This window comes from Mugil cephalus, chromosome 2 (genome assembly GCF_022458985.1).
Source record: "Mugil cephalus isolate CIBA_MC_2020 chromosome 2, CIBA_Mcephalus_1.1, whole genome shotgun sequence".
NCBI lineage: Eukaryota > Metazoa > Chordata > Actinopteri > Mugiliformes > Mugilidae > Mugil > Mugil cephalus.
Genome location: NC_061771.1, coordinates 31,631,331 through 31,658,701, shown reverse-complemented (window position 1 = coordinate 31,658,701; position 27,371 = coordinate 31,631,331). Strand labels below are relative to the sequence as shown.

Genomic DNA, 27,371 nt, shown 5'->3' with positions numbered 1-27,371 from the left:
AATCCTTCAGGTTGTTGAGACTCAGGTCCAGATGCTTCAGATGGGAGGGGTTGGACTTCAGAGCTGAGACCAGAGACTCACAGCTGATCTCTGACAAACTGCACAAACTCAATCTGAATAAAGAATAAATGATGTAGATTAATCATGACAAGACGGATGTGTTTAGGTTTTAAATAACCAATCATCAATTTAAATCAAACTTTATTTACATAGCACTTTTCATTTATAGAAAATTGCTACAATAATATAATGAGCCTTTGCCATAAATTTGCAGCTTAATATTACGGTGTCAGCTTCATTGGTTTTCACAATGAACTGTGGACATTTTCTACAGTTTCCGCTACAAACACTCAACCTGAACAAAATGACATTTATGAGATCAATATCATGACCTAATTTGCCAAAAAGTGGTTTGAAAGTTTGGAATCACATTAAACAATACAAGGTGGAAAACAAATGTTCAAATCTTGCAGAATGAATTAAAAGTCATCAAATGTCTGTAAACAATGCCATCTTTGCCTTTGGCACCACATCGACCGGAGGATCAAATAATTTCTAGAGGTAAAAGACAAAACTAGGTAATTCAACCAGGAGTAGTTTGAACACAAAATGGGAGCTCATAAAAAGAGACTGGTGAGTCTAATTTATGGAAATTAAATTGATAAAGTAGTTTATGTATTGCTTCAATTATAGTGGAATTTTGCATAACTGGGGATACATGTGTGGAGCTGTTCACCTGTCTGTGGTGCTGAAATGACTGTTTGGCTGTGGTATATTGTCTGTGGTGACTTTATATATTGATTGCTGTGTATTGGGTGAGCGCCATTCACACCATGAGTTGTGCATTGTGTTTTTTATTGTTGTCCTGTTGTTGTTTTAACCTTGACTAATTGTTATAGTGAGGTTTTGAACACCGTTTGACGGCACTATTGATATGATAATAGATGTGGGCAGATTGACATTGAATGAATGTATTAGTCAGCTGGAATTTTGTTGTCATCTGTTTGTTATCAGGAACTATGGTCTAATCCAAACCTTAACCTTCATCACTCACTACTGTGTTTTTGTTGTGAGGGTATTCATTGTGGTATCTTTGGATTGCATTATAAGATTTTCCTGCATGGCCCCACCACAATCTTGACTAAAATCGCGGTCTGTCTGTCTGTAAATGTTATTTTGTGTTGCAGAACTCATTTTCTTCTTTTTACTCATTCACAGCAGTTTTCAGATCATATTTTAAAACCTGGAAACAAACAAACAAACAAACAAAAAACACCAGGAAAAAAAACTTTTGTTAAAGAAAAATGTAAAAGAAGAAGGAAATCATGTAAAATAATATTTACAGACCTGAATGATTTACAGATTGTTTAAACCATTATGCAAGCTTTCAAGCTAGCTTCATCCCAAAGAATTTTACAGTTTTATGCATGAAAGTTCTGGATGATCATGAATGAGGTTCTGTTGGTCATTAAACATATCAGATCTACAATAGTATTAGACAGTGAACTGACCTCAGAGTCTCCAGTCTACAAAGTGGACTCTCCAGAAAACCACACAGCTGCTTCACTCCTGAATCGTGCAGCTTGTTATGACTCAGGTCCAGATGTTTGAGATGAGAGGGGTTGGACTTCAGAGCTGAGACCAGAGAATCACAACTGATCTCTGACAAACTGCAGTTACTCAACCTGAATAAAGAATAAACGATAGTAGATTAAATCTCATCAGACATTTTTGACTAACTTTGTCCTGGCGTTATTGTTAAGCTGTAAGATTTAAAATAGCAAAGTCAATGAACTGACTCCAGAGTCTCCAGTCTACAGAGTGGACTCTCTAGGAAACCACACAGCTGCTTCACTCCTGAATCCTGCACCATCTTATTTCTACTCAGGTCCAGATGTTTCAGATGGGAGGGGTTGGACTTCAGAGCTGAGACCAGAGAATCACAGCTGATCTCTGACAAACTGCAATCATTCAACCTGAATAAAGAATAAAATATGCAGATAAATCATGAATAGTCAGATGTGTTCAGGTTTTAAATGCAGCTCAACATTACTGCGTCAGCTTCATTGACTTTAACAACTAACAGTGGACATTTTCTACAGTTTCTGCTACAAACTCTTTTTCTAGTGTTTCTTCAACATGTTTTCCGAGTGTCTCTGCAGAGGAAATGTTATCAAAACAGTTTGGAGAGCTTGAATCATCCTTTTCAAAAGAGTGTCATTTTACTTTGATGAATAAAGAGAATGTCTTCTTCTTTTTATTAGGTTTCAAAGTTTCAAAACAGATCAGAGAGCGAAAGCTGCTAAAAATCATATGATCTGAAAGCTCCCAACTGTGTGGTTAAGTCTCTGAAAAGTGGGTATTTCAAACTTTCAGAAAAAAAAGATCACTGTTTCAGATCATGGCATGATGTTAATCCCATAGAAATGTATATCTTTATACATGAAAGTTCTGGATGAACATAAATGAGGTTCAGTTGGTCATTAAAAATATCAGTGAACACACCTGAGAGTCTCCAGTCTACAGAGTGGACTCTCCAGAAAACCACACAGCTGATTTACTCCTGAATCCTGCAGGATGCTCTTACTCAGGTCCAAATGTTTCAGATGGGAGGGGTTGGACTTCAGAACTGAGACCAGAGAATAAACAATACTCTCTGACAAACTGCAGCCATTCAATCTAAATAAAGAACAAAATATGTAGATAAATCCTGAACAGTTAGATGTGTTCTGGTTTTAAAATTCTCTACAGTTTCTGATACAAATACTCATAATAGACAAAAGCTTTATGAACAGAAGTTCTAGATGAACATAAAATGAGATTCACAGTCAGTGAACTGACCTCAGAGTCTCCAGTATACAGAGTGGACTTTCCAGAAAACCACACAGCTGCTTTGCTACTGAATCCTTCAGGTTGTTGAGACTCAGGTCCAGATGTTTGAGATGGGAGGGGTTGGACTTCAGAGCTGAGACCAGAGAATAATAGCTGCTCTCTGATAAATGGCAGCTCTTCAATCTGAATAAAGAATAAAAGTTGCAGATGAGACCTGATAAACATATTTTGTTGAAATGAGCAGACCGAGTGTGTCCTACTATCTCAAACATTTGAAAATACTGCACATATATGAACCTAAGAACATCTGACACATCAGTCAATGATCTGAACTGGATGAATAATTATAACAGCTACAGTCAGTGAACTGACCTCAGAGTCTCCAGTTTACAGTTTGGACTCTCCAGTCCAGCAGACAGCAGCTTCACTCCTGAATCCTGGAGGTAATTTTCACTCATGTCCAGCTCTGTCAGATGGGACGTGTTGGACTTCAGAGCTGAGGCCACAACTTCACAATCAGTCACTGAGAGTCCACATTCAGAAAGTCTGTGATTACGAAACATATCTGTAGTTAAATATGACAGTTTACAGCTCATCTCATTATCCAGTCACAGGCTTCACAGAAAAAGCTGTGTTGACATGAAAAATGGAGGCCATGCATTACACAAACTAACTGCAAGGACCCAAATATAGCTTCACCCTGGATCAATTTCTGCACTGGCAAGAAGTGAACTGCTTTCAGAAAGCTATCAATGGTATAGTCATGGCTGAAAAAGGGGGCCCTGTTTGGAACCATCTCGACAGGAAGGACAGTACTGGGCCACATTCCAAGGTGCAACATCAGCTTTTCCTTCGGAGATAGGTACATGAATGGGTAGAAGAAGCACCGTTCTGCAGGATAATGGAACTCAGACAACAAGGAGCCTGGACAATGTCGGAAAATGTGGCACAATTTAAGATCACCTAGTTATACCTTTCGCAGTTTCAGTTAATATTCCTGGTCTAGGCAAGCCATAACCTCCACACATAGCACCTTGCTGTCCACAGGGGAGAGAAACCCTGCAGCACCTTCTCAGCACCTTCCCTATAGCCCTGACTGGTGGATGATATCGCCGGTGCCAACTGTGGAAGAGATCCGTAAAGTGAGCAATTCAAATTCCACCTTCTTCCACAAAGCTTGTGAGAATCCCCTATAATGGCAGACAAGACTGCTCTCTACTGCTCTGGACTGGCAGCAGACAACATCAGTTCCTAGAGCACATTACTCACACTGACCTGATATGGTCAACTACTCGGACTCCACCATATGTGTGGGAGGAATATAAGCAAATGCCAAGAACTCGTGGAAGAGTGCAGATGTTGAGGGTGGAAGACTTGCTGCAATGCCATCATGAGTGATGGTATCAGTAAAAAGGGTAGACATACATTTCATTACTTAGGCCACAGAAAGAGCTACAACGTTGCTGGAACAAGCTGGAAACAAAACATTTTAAACTTCTTTTGGGGAAAAGTGAACAAACTTTTCCAGTTTGACTTTTTTTGATGGCAAATTCATGCAAGGAATACTTAACAATAATACATTGATTAATCTTGTTTATATCTGAAGAACTAAACTACTAATCTCTACAAATGTTTTGTGTCAAACATCACATCTGGACTCACTGAGCCTTTCTGCAGTTCCTCACAGCTGGGATAAGTCTTCGTCGCCCCTCCAATGATGTGTTGTACTTCTTCAGGTCCAGCTCATCCAGAACCTCCTCTGACATCTGCAGCATGTAGGCCAGAGCTGAGCACTGGATCTCAGAGAGTTCCTTCTCTGATCTGTTCTCTGATTTCAGGAACTCTTGGATCTCCTGGTGAACTGAGAGGTCGTTCATCTCCATCAGACAGTGGAAGATGTTGATGCTTCTGTCAGGAGAGATTTTATAAGTGTTCATCTTTTTCAGCTTGTTGATGGTTCTCTGGATGATTTGTGGACTGTTCTCTGTCTGACCCAGCAGACCTCCTAAGAATCTCTGGTTGGACTCCAGAGAGAGGCCATGAAGGAAGCGAACAAACAGGTCCAGGTGACCATTTTTACTCGCCAGGGATTTTTCCATGGCTCCACACAAGAAGTCATCCAGAGATAGGTTACCCATGTAATCATCATCATTATCATCATCATCATCCTCATTTTCATCATCATCATCATCATCATCTTCTTCATCCTCCTGATGGTCTTTTATCCCCAGGAAATCGTCCAGCACCTCTTTCTCTTTCTTCCTGTTGGTGTAACAGTGGAACATGTAGACTGCAGCCAGAAACTCCTGAACGCTCAGATGAACAAAGCAGTAGACTGATTTCTGGAAGATCACACTCTCTCTTTTGAAGATCTCTGTACAAACTCCTGAGTACACTGAGGCCTCTGCTACACCCAGACCACAGCGCTCCAGGTCTTCTTGGTAGAACATGATGTTTCCTTCCTCCAGATGTTCAAACGCCAGCCTCCCCAGCTTCAGAAGAACTTCCCTGTCACCCTCCATCAGCTCCTGTGGACTCGTCTCATGTCCCTCATGGTACTTGTTCTTCTTCCTCTTTGTCTGAACCATCACAAAGTGTGAGTACATGTCAGTCAGGGTCTTGGGCAGCTCTCCTCTCTGCTCTGTAGTCAACATGTGCTCCAGAACTGTAGCAGTGATCCAGCAGAAGACTGGGACTGCACACAGGATGTGGAGGCTCCTGGATGTCTTGATGTGGGAGATGATTCTGTTGGACAGCTCTTCATTACCGAACCTCCTCCTGAAGTACTCCTCCTTCTGGGCATCAGTGAAGCCTCGTACTTCTGTTACCCTGTCAACACTTGTAGGAGGGATCTGACTGGCTGCTGCAGGTCTGGAAGTGATCCAGACCAGAGCTGAGGGAAGCAGGTTCCCCTTGATGAGGTTTGTCAGCAGCACATTGACTGATGCCTTCTGTGTGACATCAGACACAACCTCACTGTTATTGAACTTCAGTGAAAGTCTGCTTTCATCCAGGCCGTCAAAGATGAACAAAGGTTTACAGACAGCCAGCTGCTCTGCTGTGACCTTCTGTAATGTTGGATGGAAAATATGGAGCAGCCTGAGAAGACTGTACTGCTCATCTTTGACCAGGTTCAGCTCCCTGAACGAAAGCACAATCACCACATTGACATCTTGGTTTTCCAAACCCTCTGCCCAGTCCAGAGTGAACTTCTGCACTGAGAAGGTTTTTCCAACGCCAGCGACACCGTTAGTCAGAGCCACTCTGATGTGTCTCTGTTGGTCAGGTAAGGCTTTAAAGATGTCCTGGCACCTAATTGGAGTGTCATGGAGGGCCTTCATCTTGGAAGCTGTCTCAAGCTGCTTCACCTCATGTTGGGTATTAACCTCTTCACTCTGTCCCTCTGTGATGTAGAGCTCAGTGTAGATCCTGTTGAGGAGGGTTCCTCTTCCTGTTACATCAGTTCCTTCAATCACATGTTCACATCTCCTCCTCAGACTGATCTTATGTTCATCTAAAACCTCTTGCAGACCAACATCAGCTGGAAAAAAATAACAAATTAGAGAAAAAAACAGTTCAGTCATTCCTGTAGAAATTAAAAAGAATAAATAACAGACTTTTAAATGAGTTGTGAAGAGTCATTTCTTCTCATGAAACATACTTCATTTCCCACTGGATTAAAGACTGATCCACCAGTACAATTGTGCACAATATGTTCATCTTTTGTTTTTAACAGCACCAACTGTGAAATACTGATAATCACATGATGAACACATTGCATTTTCCTCTGGTACAATAAAAGCCTGGTTCATTTATAATGATATTTATAATTATACCTATTATGATCTTAAAAGTTATAAACTTTTTCAACAATTTCATATAGGTGTCAGATGTCCAACTGATCTATGTTCACCTAAAAAAGGAACAAATATGAGAAAATAAATAATCCAGTCACTGATGTTGGAAATCACCATCATCATCAAAAAAAAGAAAGAAAGAAAAATGACTTTTAAATGTTTTGTAAACAGTTGCTACTTCTCATAACAGCCCAGCTTCAATGAAATCAATTGGTTTTCAGAAAAGACTCCATCAGCAGACAGATGTACAGTCTTACTTGTTCTGGATCTTTGTCCACACTGGGGACAGGAGGAGTCTCCCGATGAAGACGACTGGTCCCAGTATGAGGTGATACACTGTCTACAGAACCAGTGTCCACAGCTGGTAGAGACTGGATCCTTCAAGACGTGCTGACACAAAGCACAGCAGGACAGCGGCTCCTCCACAGAAACAGGACTCCTCTTTCTCCCTCTGTCAATAAATTTTTCATCATTAAAATCATTTGCAGATTATTGGGGAGAAATATCAACATTTGGCAAAACTGAGCAGAGGCTCAGACGGTCACAGGGAACAGGAAGAGAGCGGCTACTTTGCTGTTTGTATCCACTTCCTTTGATTTCAACTCTCCAGCTTTCATCAACACCAGTGAACTGCTTTTCACATCTGGCTGTTTTATGGAACACTGTTTTAACCAGATGATTTGTATCATCTGTTTTCATGGATAAATATAGCAGGGTGTCATCTACATAGCAATGGAAATACGTTATTGACTGAAGGGAAGTTATCTAGATTACGTCTGTCCGTTCCATGTTCTGAGTTTCCTGTTTTATTTTGTCATGTTTCTTAGTTTCCTGTTTTGTTTTGCTCCCTGTGTTTTCCATTGATTGCTTATTATACTGTCTTGTGTTTTTTGTCCCTTATCCATGTTTCTCTATTCTCATGTCTGTCTTTTTGCCTTCTTGCCATATTTTTATTATCCTGCCATCTCTGCAGTTGAGTCTAGTTGACTTTATTAAATTCCTTTTTGGTTTGTACCCCAGCCTCATCTATTTGTCCTGCATTTATGTCCACACCCCTGCAATTACCATCACAGAAGTTTGTAAAAATGGAACAAAAACAGAATGTGGGTATACATGTTTTGAGTAAACCCTTGTCAATAAAGTCATATTTGATTTAATACGTAGGTGTTAGTTAACTGAAAAAACTGTTTGAGCTTGAGTACTTCCTGGTTTTAAAACCCAGACTAGGAACTTCACTAGAAATGTTTCTACCTGCAATAACTCATATATATCATGACTATAAATCTTTTGTCTGAACATTTTTACTTCATCCCAAATTCTTCCATCAGGTCAGTTTAACATAAAACAGTCTCTTACTTTGAGTCTGAGGGTCCAGGTTCTTCACTGAAGTCTGGAGAACGTTCTTTAGACCAATCACTCTTCATAGACTCACAGCTGGATACTGGAGACTCTGCTCTCTGTCTGTGGTACTGACCTCTGCAGAAATAAATGAGTTTTAGTCTCATTAATATCTGATAAATTCTGAACTAAAAGTCATTTATATAGATGTAAATACACAAACTACAGCAGCTACAGATAATGAGATTGTTTCATGTTTGTAACAATCCTCTGAAATTAGACCAAGTGACAGCTAAAGTATTGTAGAAAATCTGTGAGAGTTGTAGCGGGTTATGCTGTGTTTTGTTGTTCTGTCGTCTACGCAAAATAGGCTGTGGGATCCCCCGGCGAGGATTGGTCAGTCTGAAACTGCCTACTTCCTGGGTGCTGTTTCTGGTGTCTGTGATTGGGGTGGCGGGATTCAACCAGACCTGCCAACCGGGAATCATCAATCAACCCCAGCCTGCTTTAAATAGCGTGTGTGACCACAGTTCGGCACAGCTGTGAAGCACTGACCAGTCCCCTCGCTGTTGATTGCGTACTTGTAGATTGTACTTAGCATGCTTGTATAGAAATCCTTTAAAACCTAGTTCTGTGTATTGGTTATTGTCAGCCCCAGTGTGGCCTCCTTTTATTATATTTCTTTGTGTAAGAGCACTCTCTGTATTTAATTGAACACTTACTTTAACCTGAGCCTCACAAGTTGTCACTCCACCTCATTTTCCAATCACAATTATATGTTACTGCCCTCCCACACAAGCCGGGTTGTAACAGAGTAAAAATTAATCAACCATCAGGGTCAGAAAATAATGTGAGTTTGTACCACTTCTCTTACTTTGTGTCTGAGGGTCGAGGTTGCTCACTGAAGTCTGGAGAACGTTCTTTAGACCAGTCACTCTTCATAGACAGACAGCTAGATACTGGAGACTCTGCTCTCTGACTTCTGGAGAAAGAAATTCGTTTTTATTCTCAAACTCTCAACAACTCTGAGATAAATGTCATTTAACTAGATGTAAATACACCAACTACAGCGGCAGCTGCAAAATAAAACAAAACACACTCAGCCATTGAATCAGCCATCACAGACAGAAAAGTTAAATAAGTTAAATAGTAGCAGTTGTCTTACTGTTTGTCTGAGGGTCCAGGTTCTTCACTGAAGCCTGGATTTATATCTTCAGACTTGTTGCTCTTCTGAGACAGTCGGACGTCCTCCTCCATTTTCTGGACTTCCATCGGTCTGAGAGGTAAACCAGAAACATTCAGTGAGGTTACATTAACTTCAGTTCTGATAAAATGGAAATATTAAAGATTAAACGTGAGTCTAATGTGCTCCTTTGACTGTACTTTGACTGTACTGCCGTATTGATAGTTATTTTTTAAGAAGTATATCAAGTCAGCCGGTTGCAGTCCAGCATCAGGAAGTAACCAACACAACTCAGGATATCAGCATCCCTAACGTTGAAGCAGGAGGAGGAACAAGAGCGCAGCCAACCAAGGAGGGAGAAGATCTGTGGTCAGAAACCAAGGGTAAAGGGGCCAGGCGCAGCGGAAACTAGGAAGTGGGAGGATATCAACAATGATTTGGCCAGTAAGCCTAACTTTAGGTAAGCTAAAAGAGGACGGCAGAGAATAACTTGGAGAGGATGGGAGATATAATCTATCATTATGGTAAGGAAAGATTTGGCATTAGCGAGAAATGGAAGAAACCAGAGAGAGAGGTAGTTAGGTCTAGGTGTCAGCAGGAAACTGATGGACTTATACAGGAGAGGAGAATGCTTAGAGGAGGAGCCTGATGGTGCCGAAGCAGGAACTGGAGGAGTACTTGGAGGAGGTACATAACGATGAGGAAAGGTTTAGGAAGATGGCACTCCCCTCTGATATTCCATCTAATGGGGAGATAGGTAGTCAGTGTGGTGACAACCCATGAAGGTGGAAAGAGATTCCGGAGGTGGAGCCTCTTCAGCCCCTGGACCTAATGGAGTCCCGTATCGGCCTCATAAAAGTGCACCAGATATATTGAGATTTCTTTGGAAATTGATGAAGGTAGTTTGTAAGAAACAGGTCATTCTCAAGGCATGGCGTAGAGCAGGGGGGATTTTCATTCCCAAAGAGAGGGGCTCGTTTGACATAAGTCAGTATAGACCGATTAGTCGACTTAATGTCAAGGGCTGATGTTCTTCAGTGTTGTGGCACAGAGGCTGTCCAGTTCTTGGACAAACATGGATTGATTGATACGTCAGTGCAAAAGGCTGGAATCCCCGGCTTTTCTCGATGCTTAGAGCACACCACCATGATCTGGCACCAAATTTAGTTAGCAAAGCGAGAGAATAGAGACCTGCATGTTGTATTTCTACACCTGGCTAATGCATTTAGTTCAGTACCTCACTGCTCGTTATGAGAAGCTTTTTTTTATTTATTTTTTTACAGCTCCAGGCAGTATCAAAGGTCTTCTCAAAGCCTATTTTGCAGATATACAGCTCTGCTTTACCAGCATAGCAGCAGCTGGAGGTAGGCATCATGGCAGGGTGTACGATCTCTCCACTAGCCTTTACAGTGGCAATGGAGGTGATAATTAGGGCCTCGAAATGGGTGGTAGGTAGTGTTGTAACGATACCAACATTTTTACATGTTACAACATAACGTTTAACGACGTTTTTTCGTGTAGTGACGCAGTTAAATTCTTCGCCTGTTATAGAAATTTAGTTTTAAAAATCAAGTTAAGTACCATCACTCTATCTCCAGTCACATGTCTAAAGACACAATCGAAATATTAACACTACTTGCTTCATATTACAGTTTATATTATATGCTAACCAGTTTCAGTTAGTGAATCGCAACTAAACTACTTTAGGTCTGCTACTCTTTCACCGTTCTTTTTCTGGAAATTTTTACTCGTCCTGACTGTGTGGTGGTGCTGTCTTAGTGTTGCTAATGAGGGTTCCGACCTCCCCAAAGTTTTAATTACGTTGGCTATATATTACCGAATTCTTGTTTATTTCATGTATCATTCTTTTTAGGCTGACCTGATTATAATCACTTGCTTCATGTTTCAGTTTTCTCTTTGCTATTTCATAGAAAACCACTTTCCTCACTTAATTCTGTCATTTAATTTCATAGTAAAGTGACCTTGAGGTTCTGTATTATTATTATTATTATTATTATTATTATTATTATTATATTATTATTATTATTATTAAATGTTGCCAGTGATAATGATTTTATGTTGCTCGTTGTGTCTAACAACAGGATTTTTAAATGCCCGGAGACAGAGATGTCAGAGACATATAGATATGGCCAGAGGAAGCATCTGAGAAGCTCCAGGACTGCTCCATTAAAACTGACTTGACTGTATTCATTGATACTTTTGCTGTAATGTTTTATAAAAAAATAAAATAAAAATTGCCTGTACACCAGCAGGCAGCAGTATCCTGCCTCAGTGGTTACAGGCCCATGGAGCTTACACCAGTAATCCTGAAGTGTCTCTGAAGACTGGTCTTTGAGTACATGAAGGCTGCTCCCCCACCCACAACCTTCTCAATGTGGTTACACATCTAACAGGACAAAAACAATGTCATCATCCACACTGTTCTGTCTCACCTGAAATGCTGAGAGATATACATATGCACAGACGTTTTTGGATTATAGCTCTTTATTTACTACCAGCAGACAGTTCACTCATATGTCTGACCTAGGCCTGGAAAACATCTGGTGGTAGATACAAGCACTCATCACAAACCAGTCACAGTCATTTAGAATGGGCTTACACAAATCACCTGTACCTTTAATTGTAAACCCTCCTATAGCACCACTGAATGTCAGTGTCTAAAGTGCTTTAAGCACAACAGTACACCCTTAGGGACATGTAAGTATCCAGCCATTTGTGGAAAATAGCGGCTCTGGTTTCTGGTTCTGATGTTTCTGATGAATGTTTACCAACAGAGGTTCCTATTTAAACCTCAAATTCCCACCAGTCTCTTAAAACTGAAGAAGCTACTTGGGGATTTAGAAAGACAGGAGACCTTCAGAGCAGTTTCTACAGTTCTCTCCTGGAGTTAGCTCAAGGATGTTTCTTGTACTTGTACTGTCTGCCTGCAGAATAGAACCCTTTACCTTAAAATTCTTTCAGTCTGCAGAACCTCTTGGGGGTATTTGCAGATTCTTTGAAGAGCTTTGGACTGCAAATTCATCCTACGAGAAAACTTAACAAAATACGTAGAGTTCAGGATCATTGCTGACTTATTCGGACCAAATTCTACCACTTCATTGATTTGATGAGCCAGCCAGGTGTAACAGAGAATGAAATCCAGCCTGGGTGGACAAATCTGCTTCACACTGACAATATTAAAGGTTAGCAGAGGCTTACATTTATTATGGGTCTGAATTCACAGGCTGGACCCTGGAAATGTGCCTCTATAGCTTTTCCTCAAATAACATTAATTGGAATATAAAAAGTTAAAAAAAAAATGAAATAAACAACTAACTCTATGTAATTAAATTATTACTAAGTATTAATGACATTACAGAGGTTCGTTTAACATTGGTCCACAGCAGGAATAAAGTTGTCCACAGCTCGTTTCAAAGATCTAAGAACTTGAGACCGATCTAACAGCAGATATATCACAGAAGAAACAGATAACAGGAAGAGCTTGGTCACTCCAACAACATTCTGAAGACACAGAAGTTACTTGTGATGTAGCATCGCAGCTGTCTTATAAAGAGTTGAAATAATAAGAATATTAATAATAAGAACACCTGACACTTGGTAACTGCTGCTCTAATACAAATGATAGATCGTGATCAGCTCTGATAGAAAAAACACAGAAAGAAACAACAAGTTTATAACTGAAAGTGTGTACTCACATCACATAAAAACAGAACCCATTATTACTGCGGTGTGGAATCTCTCTTCTTGTACAGTCAGTGGAAACAACACGGCCCAGAGATAAGAGGTTGATGTAACAAGTGTTCTTTGTTGACATCTAATAATTAGTTCAAAGCTTCATCAGTCTCGCACTAAAATTTTTATTTTTGGTTCAACCCTCCTTTAGATTTCTCAGTTGAAGCCGAGCTCTCTGCACAAGTATGGATCATTGGCAGAGAAGATGTTGATCATCTTTGAACTTGCTTCTGCTCCTTTCTTTCGCACCGTGTCGATCAGGTCTCGTGCTTTGTCATCTCTGGGTTTGGATCTAGCAGCTTCACCCTCAGCATCAGTTATGACTCCACAGTGCAGCAGTTCATCCAGCAGCTTGTTCAGAGAAGGGTCAGATGCTCGTTCAACGAATTTGGTCCGAGCATTCTTCAGCTTTTCCTCCGGCGACGAGTTGTTCTCCACTAGAGGCGGATTTCCTTCAGAAGAAGATTGTGAGGACAGATCTGGAGGAAAAAAAATCACAATGGTTAGAATGAGGCATATATATATATATATACACACACACACACACACACTACTGGTCAAAAGTTTTAGAACACTCCAATATTTCTCTCTTCGTCTTTGTCCTTACCAGGCAGATAAAGCCAGTACTCCCACACCTGTGTCCCGCCTTGATCATGCACCATCAGCGTCACTTCATCTCTGTTTGTTTTCATGATGACCTCAAATGTTGGGTGGAAATTTGGTCCGTAGTTTTCAAAAAACTCTGTACGCTGAGATAAAACAGAAACACGTGATTTATGTTAAGCTGCATTCGTCTTTGTGTTCACTGAATGTAGAAGGACTCTGATACTCACAGCAGGCTGGATTTTATAAACCTCTGGGTCACTGTGGAGGCTGTAATGTTGCCCTTTGTGGAAAAGGCCGAGGGACGGAGCCTTGATGTACTCACAGTCAGTGTGTTGGGCTTTTACCTTCAATGATATCAGAACATTTCATGATAAGTTTCTGGGATTTAGAAATATTGAGTAAGGTCCATGTGTGGACTTGCGTTTCTCAGCTTTAATTTGAGGATATTCGCATCCAGACTGGAGGTAAGATAGAGGAATTACAACCATTTTTATACAAAGCCTTAAAGTCCCACATTGTTTTCTGCTCCACAGTGACTGCATAAAGCCAGGAAGTCATAGACATTACTGGGAACAGGTCTCCAAACACTTTGCCAGGTGTGAAGTCAGGTGGAGTAAAGATGTCTTTAGTTGTTGATTTTTGTGGGTGTCTCTGTAGTACCTCAACCAGGTTGAGACCAGGAGACGGACTCAACCTCTGCAGAAAAGTTCCCTTCTTTATCAAAGACTCCACTATATTTTCTCCATCTGTACTGTGAAGCACATGAAATATGTAGAATATCCTACACCTGTCCATTAAAACAGTCCAATCACTTCTGAGTCCCTGAAATAAGACATTGTATTTGAAGAGGTTTTAATTCCACCACATTTAATGCAAGTTGTTAAACCCTTCAAATGTTACCTCCTGCAGAGGCACGTTGTTCGGTAGCAGAATCACATGGATGATGCGACAAGGTTCGTGTTGCAGGAACATCAGCACTTGGCCTTTGACTGGTTTGGTGATGAAATTCTTAAACCGCTTGACCAGATCCCACACGATGCCAAAGGCAGAGAGGTGAGGGATGTCCACGATCACATGAGTTTCAGAAATCTCCACTGGCTGAATGATGCTCATGCCATCGTCTGTGATGTGGACGACTGAGAGGCTTTCAGAGACCAGTGCTGTGAATCCACAGGAAAATTAGATTCTCTGCCTAAGTTTCACATAGTTTTAAAGCACTGCGGCAGACTGGAGGAGAGTTACAAACTAAATGCTGTTTTCTTACCAGGCTCAGGTTCACAGTGTGGGAGGTGGAGCTGACTGATAGAGTCCTGAGGACAGGTGATGCTGAACAGTGGCCCTCCAGGCAGCTTACCAGCCGGTTGAAGAAGAGCATCATCCCAGATCAAAGTCTTGTAGGAGACCTCACCCTCATGAGTCACTTTAAACACCAGACCAGTCAAAGAACAGTGGAACACACCTGAACCCGGGAACCTGAACCTGAACAACACAGAATGGTTCTAAAGAAGATGCTGCTTTGTCACAGTTTAGTTCAGATATGGCTGTTTTAACAGATTCATTTATCTCATCTTATCTTCTACTACCACTTATCCTCATTAGGCTTGGGGGGATGCTCTAGACTATCCCAGCTGTCATTAGGCGAGAGGCAGGGTACAACCTGAACAGGTCACCAGCATATCACAGGGCTACTGCAGAGACAAACAACGATTCACGCCTAGGATCAATTTAGAGTCACCAATTAGCCTAACAAGCATGTCTTTGGAGGATGCTGGAAATTACTGTAACCTTTTGACAGCAGGTTCAAACTAGTAAAGAGTTAAATCACTTTATTTGCAGATAAAGTGTAGTACAGTAATGTACATACAAAACATGCACACGCAAGCATGAGCTTGACAGGTGTTTAACATTTACTTTTGATTCTTCTTCCAAATAAATTTGACTAGCCTCTTGTTTTTTCATAACCTGCTGAGTGTGCTCATTCATTTATATATAATATATAAGTGAAAGATCCGTTTGAAAAGACAGAAAATACCAGTGCTTCCATTGGACACATTTATATCCTTCAAACCTGAAGTGTCTCACCTGTATGAAAGGCCTCCTCTTTCTGTTATCACCTCAGGTGTGAAACATGACCGAGCAGACTCCTGGGAGAAGCTCATGTTCCTGTTTTCCTCAGACATGAGGAGGTGTTTGTTCACAGTATTGGAGTCAACAGTAAGATCACTCTCATCTGTGACAGAAATGACAAGAGTTCAGTTTCAGTTTCTACTGTTTCAGAGAGGAAATTCAGTGACACTTACCATTGACAGGAAGCTGTGGATTGACTGAGTCCTCTCTACAAGAGTCCACCCTGAGGTAAAGGAACACACAGTGACAAAGTGGTTTCAGCTTTAAAATAAGACATTAATGTATTTACATGAACATAGTCACCAGACATGAGAAATATATGCTACATGCAAATTGAGTTTTCATGTTACCTCATGAGGTGACATTTTCTCACACATAGAGTTTTTCTTTTTGGACAGTGCTAACAGGATAGTAAATGTACCTTATGTGTGCACAGTGTCATTAAATCAAAAATGTGTCATGTTTTCATATAAAACTGGAAGTTATCACAAAGTTTGACAACAACATCTGACATGTATAACAGAAGAAATATTTCTCATTCATCATCAAACTGATCAGATCAGTGGCTCGTTAGCTTGTAACTTCCTGCTGGAGTCCATGCAGCTCCAGTACTGCTGTCAATAAACAAATACTGAGACTGATTCTGTGTTAAAGTCAGAACAAAGACAAAAGAGAAGAATGTTGATGTAGGGTCTGAGATCTTTGGATGCTTCATCAGAGTTTGGTTGTAATGTCTGATTTCAGAGTGCTGCTGTGGAGCTGAAACATCCCAGAGGAGCAGAGATCATCCAGGAGAATGATGAGGCAGCATCAAGCTGCATGAAACTACTTTACCAGAGACAAACTGAGAAGAATCTTTCAGTCGGCATAATCAGACTCCACAAGATTTATTTATTAAGATTTTAGTCCTGACTTAAATGTCAGACAGACTTTAACGTCTCTATAAGTAATAAGTCAAGTTTGGAGCATTTTACTTCTTCTAAGAAATATAATGTTAGTTTATAATGTAACTCAAAATGACTCTGCTACAATAGACCAAACCACACAAAATGAAAACTGACCTCAGAGTCTCCAGCCTACAGAGACTCTTCTTAAGATCATACAGCTGCTTCACTCCTGAATCCTTCAGGATGTTGTGACTCAGGTCCAGATGTTTCAGATGGGAGGGGTTGGACTTCAGAGCTGAGACCAGAGAATCACAGCTGATCTCTGACAAACTGCAGAAACTCAATCTAAATAAAGAGTAAAAGATGTAGATAAGTGATGAACATCCGCCTCATCAATAAATGTGACATCCTCAGCATCAAGGATTTCCCCCCACTGGATGCCAGGTCACAAGCCTCCCCACCACCGGCTCGTGGACCCTTCCCTCTCAGCAACATTCGCAGGAAATCCCAGCCCATATTTACTCCTGCCCTGGTGGAGGTCCGATACTCTCAGCTCTGGTCGTCCATCACCACAGAAGGTCAAGGCTCACAGCACTTGCCGCTCATTGCCACGGAGGTCAGCTGTGCACTCCGAGGTGCAACACCAGCCTTATGCCACTTAGGCTTGTGTTTAACATGTGGCTGTTTGTGAGAGGGGGAATGACTAACACCTGTGTCCAGATGTGTACAGTCTTGTCCAGCCAATGGAGGAGTGTGGGCAAGATGTGAGGCATTCCAAGTCTTTCCGTCACTCAGTAAGAAAGTTTGGATCTATTCTCTTCCTCACAATTGCTGGGGAAGTGAATCTGGGATGAGCTCTAGGAACGTGATGCGGCGTCCTTATCCTCACTCTGTCTACTTCTCGGAGAGAAGGCATGCGTGCGCCACGTTTAGCATCAGTGTAATGTCGCATATCCAATTTGGTGCACATCTTCCTGCCATGAAGAGGTTCATATGGTGAGGTGGAAGTTGCAGCATATGGCGTTGCACGATACACCTGGAGCCAGTTCATAACAGTCTCTTTCCATGGTTGTGACTGTTGAATGGCAGTTTGAATGCAGCTTCTCAGAGCACGATGGAATCTCTCGACAGCTCCGTTAGCAGCTGGATAGTAGACTGATGTTCTACTGTGGGAGATACCTTGGATGTGCAGGAATGAGGCAAGGAAGGCAAGGCAAGGAAGCTGAAGAAGGGAACTGTGGCCCATTATCTGTGACTATGCTCTCTGGGTTACCATGACGACAGAAGACAGATGTCAGGAAGTGAATAACATCCAGATTAGTGGCGGTATGTGAAAAGGCCAACTCAGGCCACTTAGAATAATAGTCTGTCAGTGTGATGGCGTACCTGCAGGCAGAAACTGCTGCGTCAAAGGATCCAACGACATCAACCCCAAGTTTCTTCCATGGCCCATCAGGCAGTGGAACTGGTTGCAAAGGAGCAGGGCGAGTAGAGACTTTTTTATCATTAGCCTGGCAGATACATGAAGCAATGCAAGACTGTACTTCTGAGTTCATTCTTGGCCACCAGTAGAGGTTGCACAGGCGTTGTTTTGTGCGGAAAATCCCTTGATGGCTCTCATGTGCAAGCGTGATCAGTGTGTGATGTAAGGAGAGTGGTGCGAGTCTTGAGCCTCTGAGGATGTAGTTAACCTTGACTGAGAGCTCATCTCTGATTATGTAGTATGGGCCCAGTACACCACAAACTGGTTTAACGGAGGCAGGCCAACCACTCTCAGGGCCACTGGAAGGGAGCTCAAGGTAGCAGAAAATCTGTGCCACCATCTCTGGTTCTGCATCTGGGATAGAGTCAGAAGGCAAAGGCAAGGGACGACGTGAGAGGCAGTCAGCCCTGTAGTTCTGGGAGCCTGGTCGATAGATGATATCATAGTCAAAACAGGGCAGTCGTGCAGACCAGCGGGCAACCCGCATTCTAGCCTGACCAATCCCTTTTGTGCTGAGCAGTGTTGTCAATGCCTAGTGGTCTGTGCAGAGTGTAAAACAGCGTCCCCACGGGTACATTCTCCATTTCTCCGTAGCCTCCATATTGATTTTGTATGTCTGATGCATGGCAAGGGTTGTTTAAATATAATAGTCAGTTTAGGTAGCTGGATCTCACCTACATCACTTGTCTTGGATGAGCGACAGACACGAGCAAAATGTCCAACTTTATGGCGAGACTTGCAAGTTGCTTTGGCTGCAGGGCAAGGAGAAGAATTAGCCAGATGTTTGCTGTGAGAAGGTGTAGTAATGGCATTGGATGGCTTTTTTGGACGAATGTGCTGTTTGTATTTCTTTTTAGTGAACTGTGAACGGGGCTGCACAGTTTGCACTGGAACACTGTCATTTGCTGCAATTGCTTTGGCTTGTTGAACAGCGGGTTCTACTTGTGATGCAATTGTTAAGGCTTTGTCCAGTGTCAGATCTGGTTCGAGCAGGAGCCTCTGTCTTATGTTTGGGTTAAAGACATGTTCAATCAACCGATCACGGATCATTTCATCCATTTTGTCATCAAATTTGCATTTTAAAGCAAGATCACGCAGCATGGCCACATACTGTGCAATGGTCTCATGAGGTGCTTGTCTTCGCTGTTTAAAGGCATTTCTTTCCACAACAACATTTACCTTGGGTGTATAGTGTTTTTCTAGAGCAGCGACAGCAGAGTCCCTATATCTGGTAATGAGTAGAAAGTCTGTCAGGATCTCAGGATCCCATCCTCGTTGCGAAAATGTAGTGTTGACACACGAATGATAAGGCCAGAGTGTAGAACAAAAAACTACTGTTTACTTAACAGATTAGTTGGCAGTACGACACAACATGGTATTCAGATGTCGCCCACTTCAGTCTTCTTCTTCTACATTCTCACAACGACTCAACCGTAACTTCTTTAAAACACTGGCACCTATCATTATAAAGTAGCAATAACATTATCAGGGAACAGAACACTGTACACAAAAGGCATCCCCTTTGTGGACAACTTCGCTGCATTCCTACACAGGCCTACATTTTTCAAAAGAGACAGCTTACACCCAAACTTGAAAGGGTCACGCCTATCATCAAACATTGCACTGACCTTTCGCTCCTGTCCTTCCTGACTCGCTGCGTCATGGACCATCATCAGCCCCATCCAACCCCCTTATAGCGCCCCCTACCCACTGAACCGCTTCCATACGCCAGGCAGCATCCCAGTAAGTACACAGCAAGACACTCTGCACACTCTGCTGTCCATAAATCAGGGTAGAGTTCCATCAACCTGGAAGACTGCTAAGGTTACTCCAATTCTAAAGACCGGTGACAAAACTCAATTAGAGAATTATCAGCCAATAAGTGTTTTGCCAGTCATTTCAAAAATGGCAGAGAAGTGGATTACACTGCAGTTAACAGATCATCTCAGTAATGGGCATAACACATTCCAAATTATCAGCTGCACTGACACCTATATCCCATTGGCTTAATCAATCTTGTTTTCGCCTCAATACTAAAACAACTGTTTGCATGTTCTTCTCACATCAGTCAGCAGAGGGCGATCAACCATCTGTAAAGGTCAATGTAGAGACTTATCCTATCAGTTGAAGTACATGTTAAAAAAATCACGAACACCATTAAATTCAATCTATCAAACTTCAAACACATACAACCTTTTCTCACAACAGGATACCTCTTCATTTTCATCAGTGTAATATCCTAAAAAGGTGTAATATTCTTGATCTTAATGGCTATCAAATCTTTATGGATACCTGTCTCATCTTCAAAGTTTTTAATGCTCTAGCCCCCTGGTCTGTGCCAATAATTCTCTCTGCAGACCTGATTGTCCTCTGCAGTCTTTCCCTGTCTTGTCTGGTGGCTGATCCAAACAAGACCGTGATGGATGCAATAAGAACAGACTGGATTATTGCAGAGTAGAAGGTGAAAACATTACTGTGTCAGCTTCATTGACTTTAACAACTAACAGTGGACATTTTCTATAGTTTCTGCTACAAACTCTTTTTCTAGTGTTTCTTCAACATGTTTTCAGAGTGTCTCTGTTCTCCTGCTGCATCAGTTTGTTTCCCTGGTCTGAATCCCTGTAAATGCTGTTCTGAAAATCTGAAATCTAGAGATAGATTTATTTATTTATTCTAGATTTATTCATTTACACATTTTAAAGCATTTTTCAGATCACCGTTTTAAATCTTGAAACAAGCTAATAAACCAGAAGAAGTGAAAAGAATCTGAAATCCTGAAAAACTGTTGAAGAAACACTGTAAAAAGGAGAAGGACGATTCTGATATTGAATGATATTTACAGGGACCTGAATGTTTTATATAATTGTTAAAACGTGTCAAACTGTCAAACTATCATGATCATTTATAAATGTACATCTGTCTGGATAAAAGTTCTGGATGAACATAAGGTTCAGTTGGTCATTAAACATATCAGATCTACAATAGTAACAGACAGTGAACTGACCTCAGAGTCTCCAGTCTACAGTCTGGACTCTCCAGAAAACCACACAGCTGCTTCACTCCTGAATCCTTCAGGGTGTTGTCACTCAGGTCCAGATATTTGAGATGGGAGGGGTTGGACTTCAGAGCTGAGACCAGAGAATTACAACTGATCTTTGATAAACTGCAGCCACTCAGTCTGAATAAAGAATAAAAGATGTAGATAAACCATGCATAGTCAGATGTGTTCAAGTTTTAAATGCAGCTCAACATTACTGTATCAGCTTCATTGATTTTAACAACTAACAGTGGACATTTTCTACAGTTTCTGCTACAAACTCTTTACTAGTGTTTCTTAAACATGTTTTCAGAGTGTCTTTGTTCTCCTGCTACATCAGTCTGTTTTCCAGGTCTGAATCCTTGTAAACTGCTCGAAAATGTGACCAAAACAGTTTGAAGAGCTTGAATCTTGAATCCAAAAATTTTAAAGAGCGTCTTCATCTTCTGTTTTTTTCTTCTTCACGTTTCAGTTTCAAAATGGATCAGAGAGAATGCTGCTAAAAATCACACATCTTTATGAATGAAAGGTCTGCATGAACATAAAGGAGGTTCAGTTGGTCATTAAACATATCAGATCTACAATAGTAACAGACAGTCAGTGAACTGACCTCAGAGTCTCCAGTCTACAGAGCGGACTCTCCAGAAAACCACACAGCTGCTTCACTACTGAATCCTTCAGGATGTTGTAACTCAGGTCCAGATGTTTCAGATGGGAGGGGTTGGACTTCAGAGCTGAGACCAGAGAATCACAGCTGATATTTGATAAACTGCAATCAGTCAATCTGAATGGAGAATAAAAGATGTGGATGAGGGGGATAAAAGGGGATAAAAATAATAATAATAAGAAGAAAAACTACAACCCCTACAGTCAGTGAACTAACCTCAGAGTCTCCAGTCTGCAGTTTGGACTCTCCAGTCCAGCAAACAGCAGCTTCACTCTGAAATATTTCAGGTCATTTTCACTCAGGTCCAGCTCTGTCAGATAGGAAGGGTTGGACTTCAGAGCTGAGGCCACAACTTCATAATCAGCCTCTGAGAGCCGACATCCAGTAAATCTGTGATCAGAAAACATATAAAAACTGTATTAAAATCAGTCAGTTTACAGCTCATCTCATCTGGACACAATGACTCTCTTCAGTCTTCATCATAGCTGCAGACTATTAGTAACAATAATTGTTCTACTTCCATCTTGCAGATGAAGGGGGGAACATGAAGCTACATTTAGGCTTCCATACAGTCCACAGTCTGTCAGAACATTTAGAAAGAGATGAACTCTGTTACAGCTGTAAAGATGAACTCTCTTTGCTCCTTATTACTGTCAGATACAACTGTTCACGTCCATGTGCAGGAAAAAATCCGCTGAAATGAAACTAGTCACTGGACAATAAAGATTCCTCTGATGTCATATGATCTAGGTTGAGGTTCAGGACTCTTTCTGGTGCAGATGGATGGTGAACAGTAAGAGTTGTTGTACTTATCGCTTACTGTGTCTATAACATGAGTTAACATGGTATTTGTTCAAGTGTTCTGATGAGTCGGAAACATTGGTCACGTCACAGTAGTCCTGAATGAGTCCTAAATAAAGTTGGTGTCATTAAAAATTAGTAGTAGAAGTAGAATGTATGGAAAGATAACGTTTTAAGCTGTATTTTGGGGGTCATTGGGTGACTTTTAAAATGTAGCAGTTATAGTAAATGAAAACAAGATTATTCAACTTGAAAGCAAAATGTAGATTCTCATCTTATACTGAGAACAGAGAAGAAATAAAACTGATGGACATTTTTTTAAGTTAAAGTAACAAAATTAACAATCATTTCATTCTGTTTATATCTGAAGAACTAAATGGCTAATCTCGACTGACTGATTATGTCAAACATCACATCTGGACTCACTGAGCCTTTCTGCAGTTCCTCACAGCTGGAATCAGTCTCCGTCGTCCCTCCTCTGATGTGTTGTACTTCTTTAAGTCCAACTCATCCAGAACCTCCTCTGACATCTGCAGCATGTAGGCCAGAGCTGAGCAGTGGATCACAGAGAGTTTCTTCTCTGATGTGTTCTCTGACCTCAGGAACTCTTGGATCTCCTGATGAACTGAGAGGTCGTTCATCTCCATCAGACAGTGGAAGATGTTGATGCTTCTGTCAGGAGAGATGTTAAAAGTGTTCATCTTCTTCAGCTTGTTGATGGTTCTCTGGATGATTTGTGGACTGTTCTCTGTCTGACCCAGCAGACCTCCTAAGAATCTCTGGTTGGACTCCAGAGAGAGGCCATGGAGGAAGCGAACAAACAGGTCCAGGTGACCATTTTTACTCTGCAGGGATTTCTTCATGGCTCCAAATAGGAAGTCATCCAGAGACAGGCTATCATCACCATCATCACAACCATAATCAGAATCAGAATCATCATCACCATCATCGTATTTCCAAAGGAACTCATTCCAGGTAGACGCACATTTTTTCATTTGGTATTTTATCCCCAGGAAGTTGTCCAGCACCTCTTTCTCTTTCTTCCTGTTGGTGTAGCAGTGGAACATGTAGACTGCAGCCAGAAACTCCTGAATGCTCAGATGAACAAAGCAGTAGACTGATTTCTGGAAGATCACACTCTCTCTTTTGAAGATCTCTGTACAAACTCCTGAGTACACTGAGGCCTCTGTCACATCCATACCACAGCGCTCCAGGTCTTCTTGGTAGAACATGATGTTTCCTTTCTCCAGCTCTTCAAACGCCAGCCTCCCCAGCTTCAGAAGAACTTCCCTGTCAGCCTCCATCAGCTCCTGTGGACTCGTCTCATGTCCCTCATGGTACTTGTTCTTCTTCCTCTTTGTCTGAACCATCACAAAGTGTGAGTACATATTAGTCAGGGTCTTGGGCAGCTCTCCTCTCTGCTCTGTAGTCAATATGTGCTCCAGAACTGCAGCAGTGATCCAGCAGAAGACTGGGACTGCACACAGGATGTGGAGGCTCCTGGAGGTCTTGATGTGGGAGATGATTCTGTTGGACAGCTCTTCATCACTGAACCTCCTCCTGAAGTACTCCTCCTTCTGGGCGTCAGTGAAGCCTCGTACTTCTGTTACCCTGTCAACACATGTAAGAGGGATCTGATTGGATGCTGCAGGTCTGGAAGTGATCCAGACCAGAGCCGAGGGAAGCAGGTTCCCCTTGATGAGGTTTGTCAGCAGCACGTTGGCTGATGCCTTCTGTGTGACATCAGACACAACCTCACTGTTGTTGAAGTCCAGTGGAAGTCTGCTTTCATCCAGGCCGTCAAAGATGAACAAAAGTTTACAGACAGTCAGCTGCTCTGCTGTGACCTTCTGTAATGTTGGATGGAAAACATGGAGCAGCCTGAGAAGACTGTTCTGCTCATCTTTGATCAAGTTCAGCTCCCTGAACGAAAGCACAATCACCACACTGATATCTTGGTTTTCCAAACCCTCTGCCCAGTCCAGAGTGAACTTCTGCACTGAGAAGGTTTTTCCAACACCAGCGACGCCGTAAGTCAGAACCACTCTGATGTTTCTCTGTTGGTCAGGTAAGGCTTTAAAGATGTCATGGCTCTTAATTGGAGTGTCATGGAGGGCCTTCATTTTGGAAGCTATCTCAAGCTGCTTCACCTCATGTTGGGTATTAACCTCTTCACTCTGTCCCTCTGTGATGTAGAGCTCAGTGTAGATCCTGTTGAGGAGGGTTCCTCTTCCTGTTACATCAGTTCCTTCAGTCACATGTTCACATCTCCTCCTCAGACTGATTTTATGTTCATCTAAAACCTCCTGGAGGTCAATATCAGCTGGAAAAATACCAAATCCGACAAAGAATAATTCAGTCATCCCCGTAGAAGTTAGAAAGAACAGATAACAGATTGCTCTTAAATAATTTGTAAAGAGTTGTTTCTTCCCATGAACATTCTTCATTTCTCAATGGAACATTAAAGACTGATCCACCAAAAAAATTGTCCACAATATGTTCATCTTTTGTTTTTAACAGCACCAACTGTGAAATACTGATAACCACAATAAAAACCTGGTTACTGGAGCACAACCAATGCAGTGAAATTCCATTGGGAATTCATTTAGAACGATATTTATAAAGGCCCTGTATTATACATCCATCTCATCATCCATACCGCTTAATCCTCACTAGGGTTGCTGGAGCTTATCCCAGCTGTCATTGGGCGAGAGGCATTGTACAGTCTATCGCAGGGCAACCATTCACACTCGCATGCATTAGTCAGTCAGGAAGCCGGAGTACCCAGGAGCTGGACTCGAACCTGGACCTTGTCGCTGGGAGGCATCAGCACTAGCAACCAAGCCACTGTGCCGCGCCATTTTTAAAAGCTTATTTTTTTGGAAAAAAAACTGCAACCATGAAACAGTTTGTCATGTATGGTGGTCTCCAGAATTTTTTCACTTCTGGGGACTCATACACAGGCTATGGAGACACATATTATTGTTAGAAAACCTTTATAAAGTGTATTTTGCTTAATGTGTGGCCTTTAAATCTCCATGTAGAACACAACAATGTGTCTGGATTAAATCAACAGGTTTCCAGTAAAGAGTCCATCAGATACAGTCTTACATGTTCTGGATCTTTTGCCACACTGGGGACAGGAGGAGTGTCCTGATGAAGATGATTGGTCCCAGTATGAGGTGATGCACTGTCTACAGAACCAGTGTCCACAGCTGGTAGAGACTGGATCCTTCAGGAGCTCCTCTACAGAAACATGACTCCTCTTCTTCTCTCTGTCAACACATTTCTTGACCATTAAAAAAAATGTGTTGGTGAAATATCAATATTTGGTAAAACTGCTCAGAAGCTCAGACTGTCACAGAGAACAGAAAATACTGGCTAGTTATTATTTGAATTCACTTTCTTTGATTTCAACTCTCCTGTGTTCTTCAACTCTGATTTTTCTATCTGGCTGTCATATTAAACACTCTTTTAATCAGCTGATTTGCAATAGTAAATGGAAGAATCATTGTTGACATGGACAAACTGAATTCTATCTGAGAGATGGAACTCAAACAAGCTTAATCCAGTTATTTAATCTTGATTACATCTCTGTAAAAAAAAATATTTTGATCAATTGATGATCAGCTAACATTAACCAGTGTGGTTTCTGTTCTAAAAAATAATCTGAGTATAAAGTGGATGTTTTAAATAACTTTTGTTACAAGAAAAGAGGTGCAGGTCTAGTTAATAAAGTTGCATCTGGTTTAATACATTTATGTTAATTAACTCAGTACTTCCTGGTTCTAAACCCAGACTAGGACCGTTTCTACCTGCAGTATGTACATATGTATCATGACTATAAATCTTTTAAAAGAACATTTTTGCTTCATCCTAAATTCTTCCATCAGGTCAGTTTGCTGTAGAATCAGTCTCTTACTTTGTGTCTGAGGGTCCAGGTTCTTCACTGAAGTCTGGAGGAATATGATCTTTATACCTATCACTCTTCATAGATTCATAACCACTGGATACTGGAGACTCTGCTCTCTGTCTGTGGTACTGGCCTCTGCAGAACGAAATGAGTTTTATTTGCATCATAAACTGATCAGTTCTTAGATAACAGTCATTAGGTAAATACACAAACTACAGCTGCGGCAGCTTTATGATTCAGGAGTACTTTAATAAAACTGAATCAACCATCAGAGGCACAAATTACACTATGATTCAAAATGAGTTAAATAAACATGTTAGTAGAAGTTTTCTTACTTTGTGTCTGATTGCCCAGTTTTTTCTGGATTTATATCTTTAGACTTGTTGCTCTTAGACAGACATGTGTCGTCCTCTTCTTCCATCTTCTGGACTTCCATCAGGCTGAGACGAAAAACAAAAACATTCAGTGAATTTACATGAACTTCAGTTCTTTGTTAATACAAGGAGCAATAAAACCATTCTATTAAAGATTAAAATCTAAATTACACATGAGTCTACTGTGCTCCTTTGACGGACTTTACCTACAGTGATCTCTAACATAAAGGATATATCTAGAAGTGGAGGATCGGGCGGTAACAGTCGAGTCTGATCAGAGTCTGACTGAAAACAGGAAGTGAAGCACACTCACTACACAGTTTATCAAAAGCAGCCAGAACTGAAAGTGATCAAGCAAAAGTTCACGTGTGAATCAAACTGTTGAGTTTTGCCTCTTCTTCCCTTCACAGTTAACACATTAACACTCACCTGGCTTCAGCCTTCAGTTTTCCTCCTTCTGCTCAATCACATCGAACAAACTGTCCTCCTTCAGTTGCTCCCGCCTCCATTTCC

The 27,371-nt window shown here is 41.3% G+C and overlaps 1 protein-coding gene across 1 annotated transcript; it reads right to left on the bottom strand.

Moving 5' to 3' along the window:
• On the bottom strand, window positions 1–27,371 carry LOC125003933. Its single transcript, XM_047578201.1, has 26 exons — window positions 27,288–27,371; window positions 26,820–26,924; window positions 26,494–26,619; window positions 25,683–25,846; window positions 23,538–24,894; window positions 22,998–23,465; window positions 21,987–22,160; window positions 21,714–21,887; window positions 21,071–21,244; window positions 16,758–16,928; window positions 15,870–15,919; window positions 15,652–15,799; window positions 14,834–15,048; window positions 14,470–14,729; window positions 13,797–13,913; window positions 13,571–13,712; window positions 13,123–13,442; window positions 11,511–11,617; window positions 9,193–9,303; window positions 8,902–9,009; window positions 8,046–8,165; window positions 6,947–7,140; window positions 4,495–6,373; window positions 3,205–3,378; window positions 2,842–3,015; window positions 1–1,685 (listed from the first exon to the last, which is right to left on the bottom strand). Exons 2-26 carry the CDS (start codon window positions 26,918–26,920, stop codon window positions 1,484–1,486), a joined length of 7,230 nt encoding a protein of 2,409 aa, XP_047434157.1. The 5' UTR covers window positions 26,921–26,924; window positions 27,288–27,371; the 3' UTR covers window positions 1–1,483.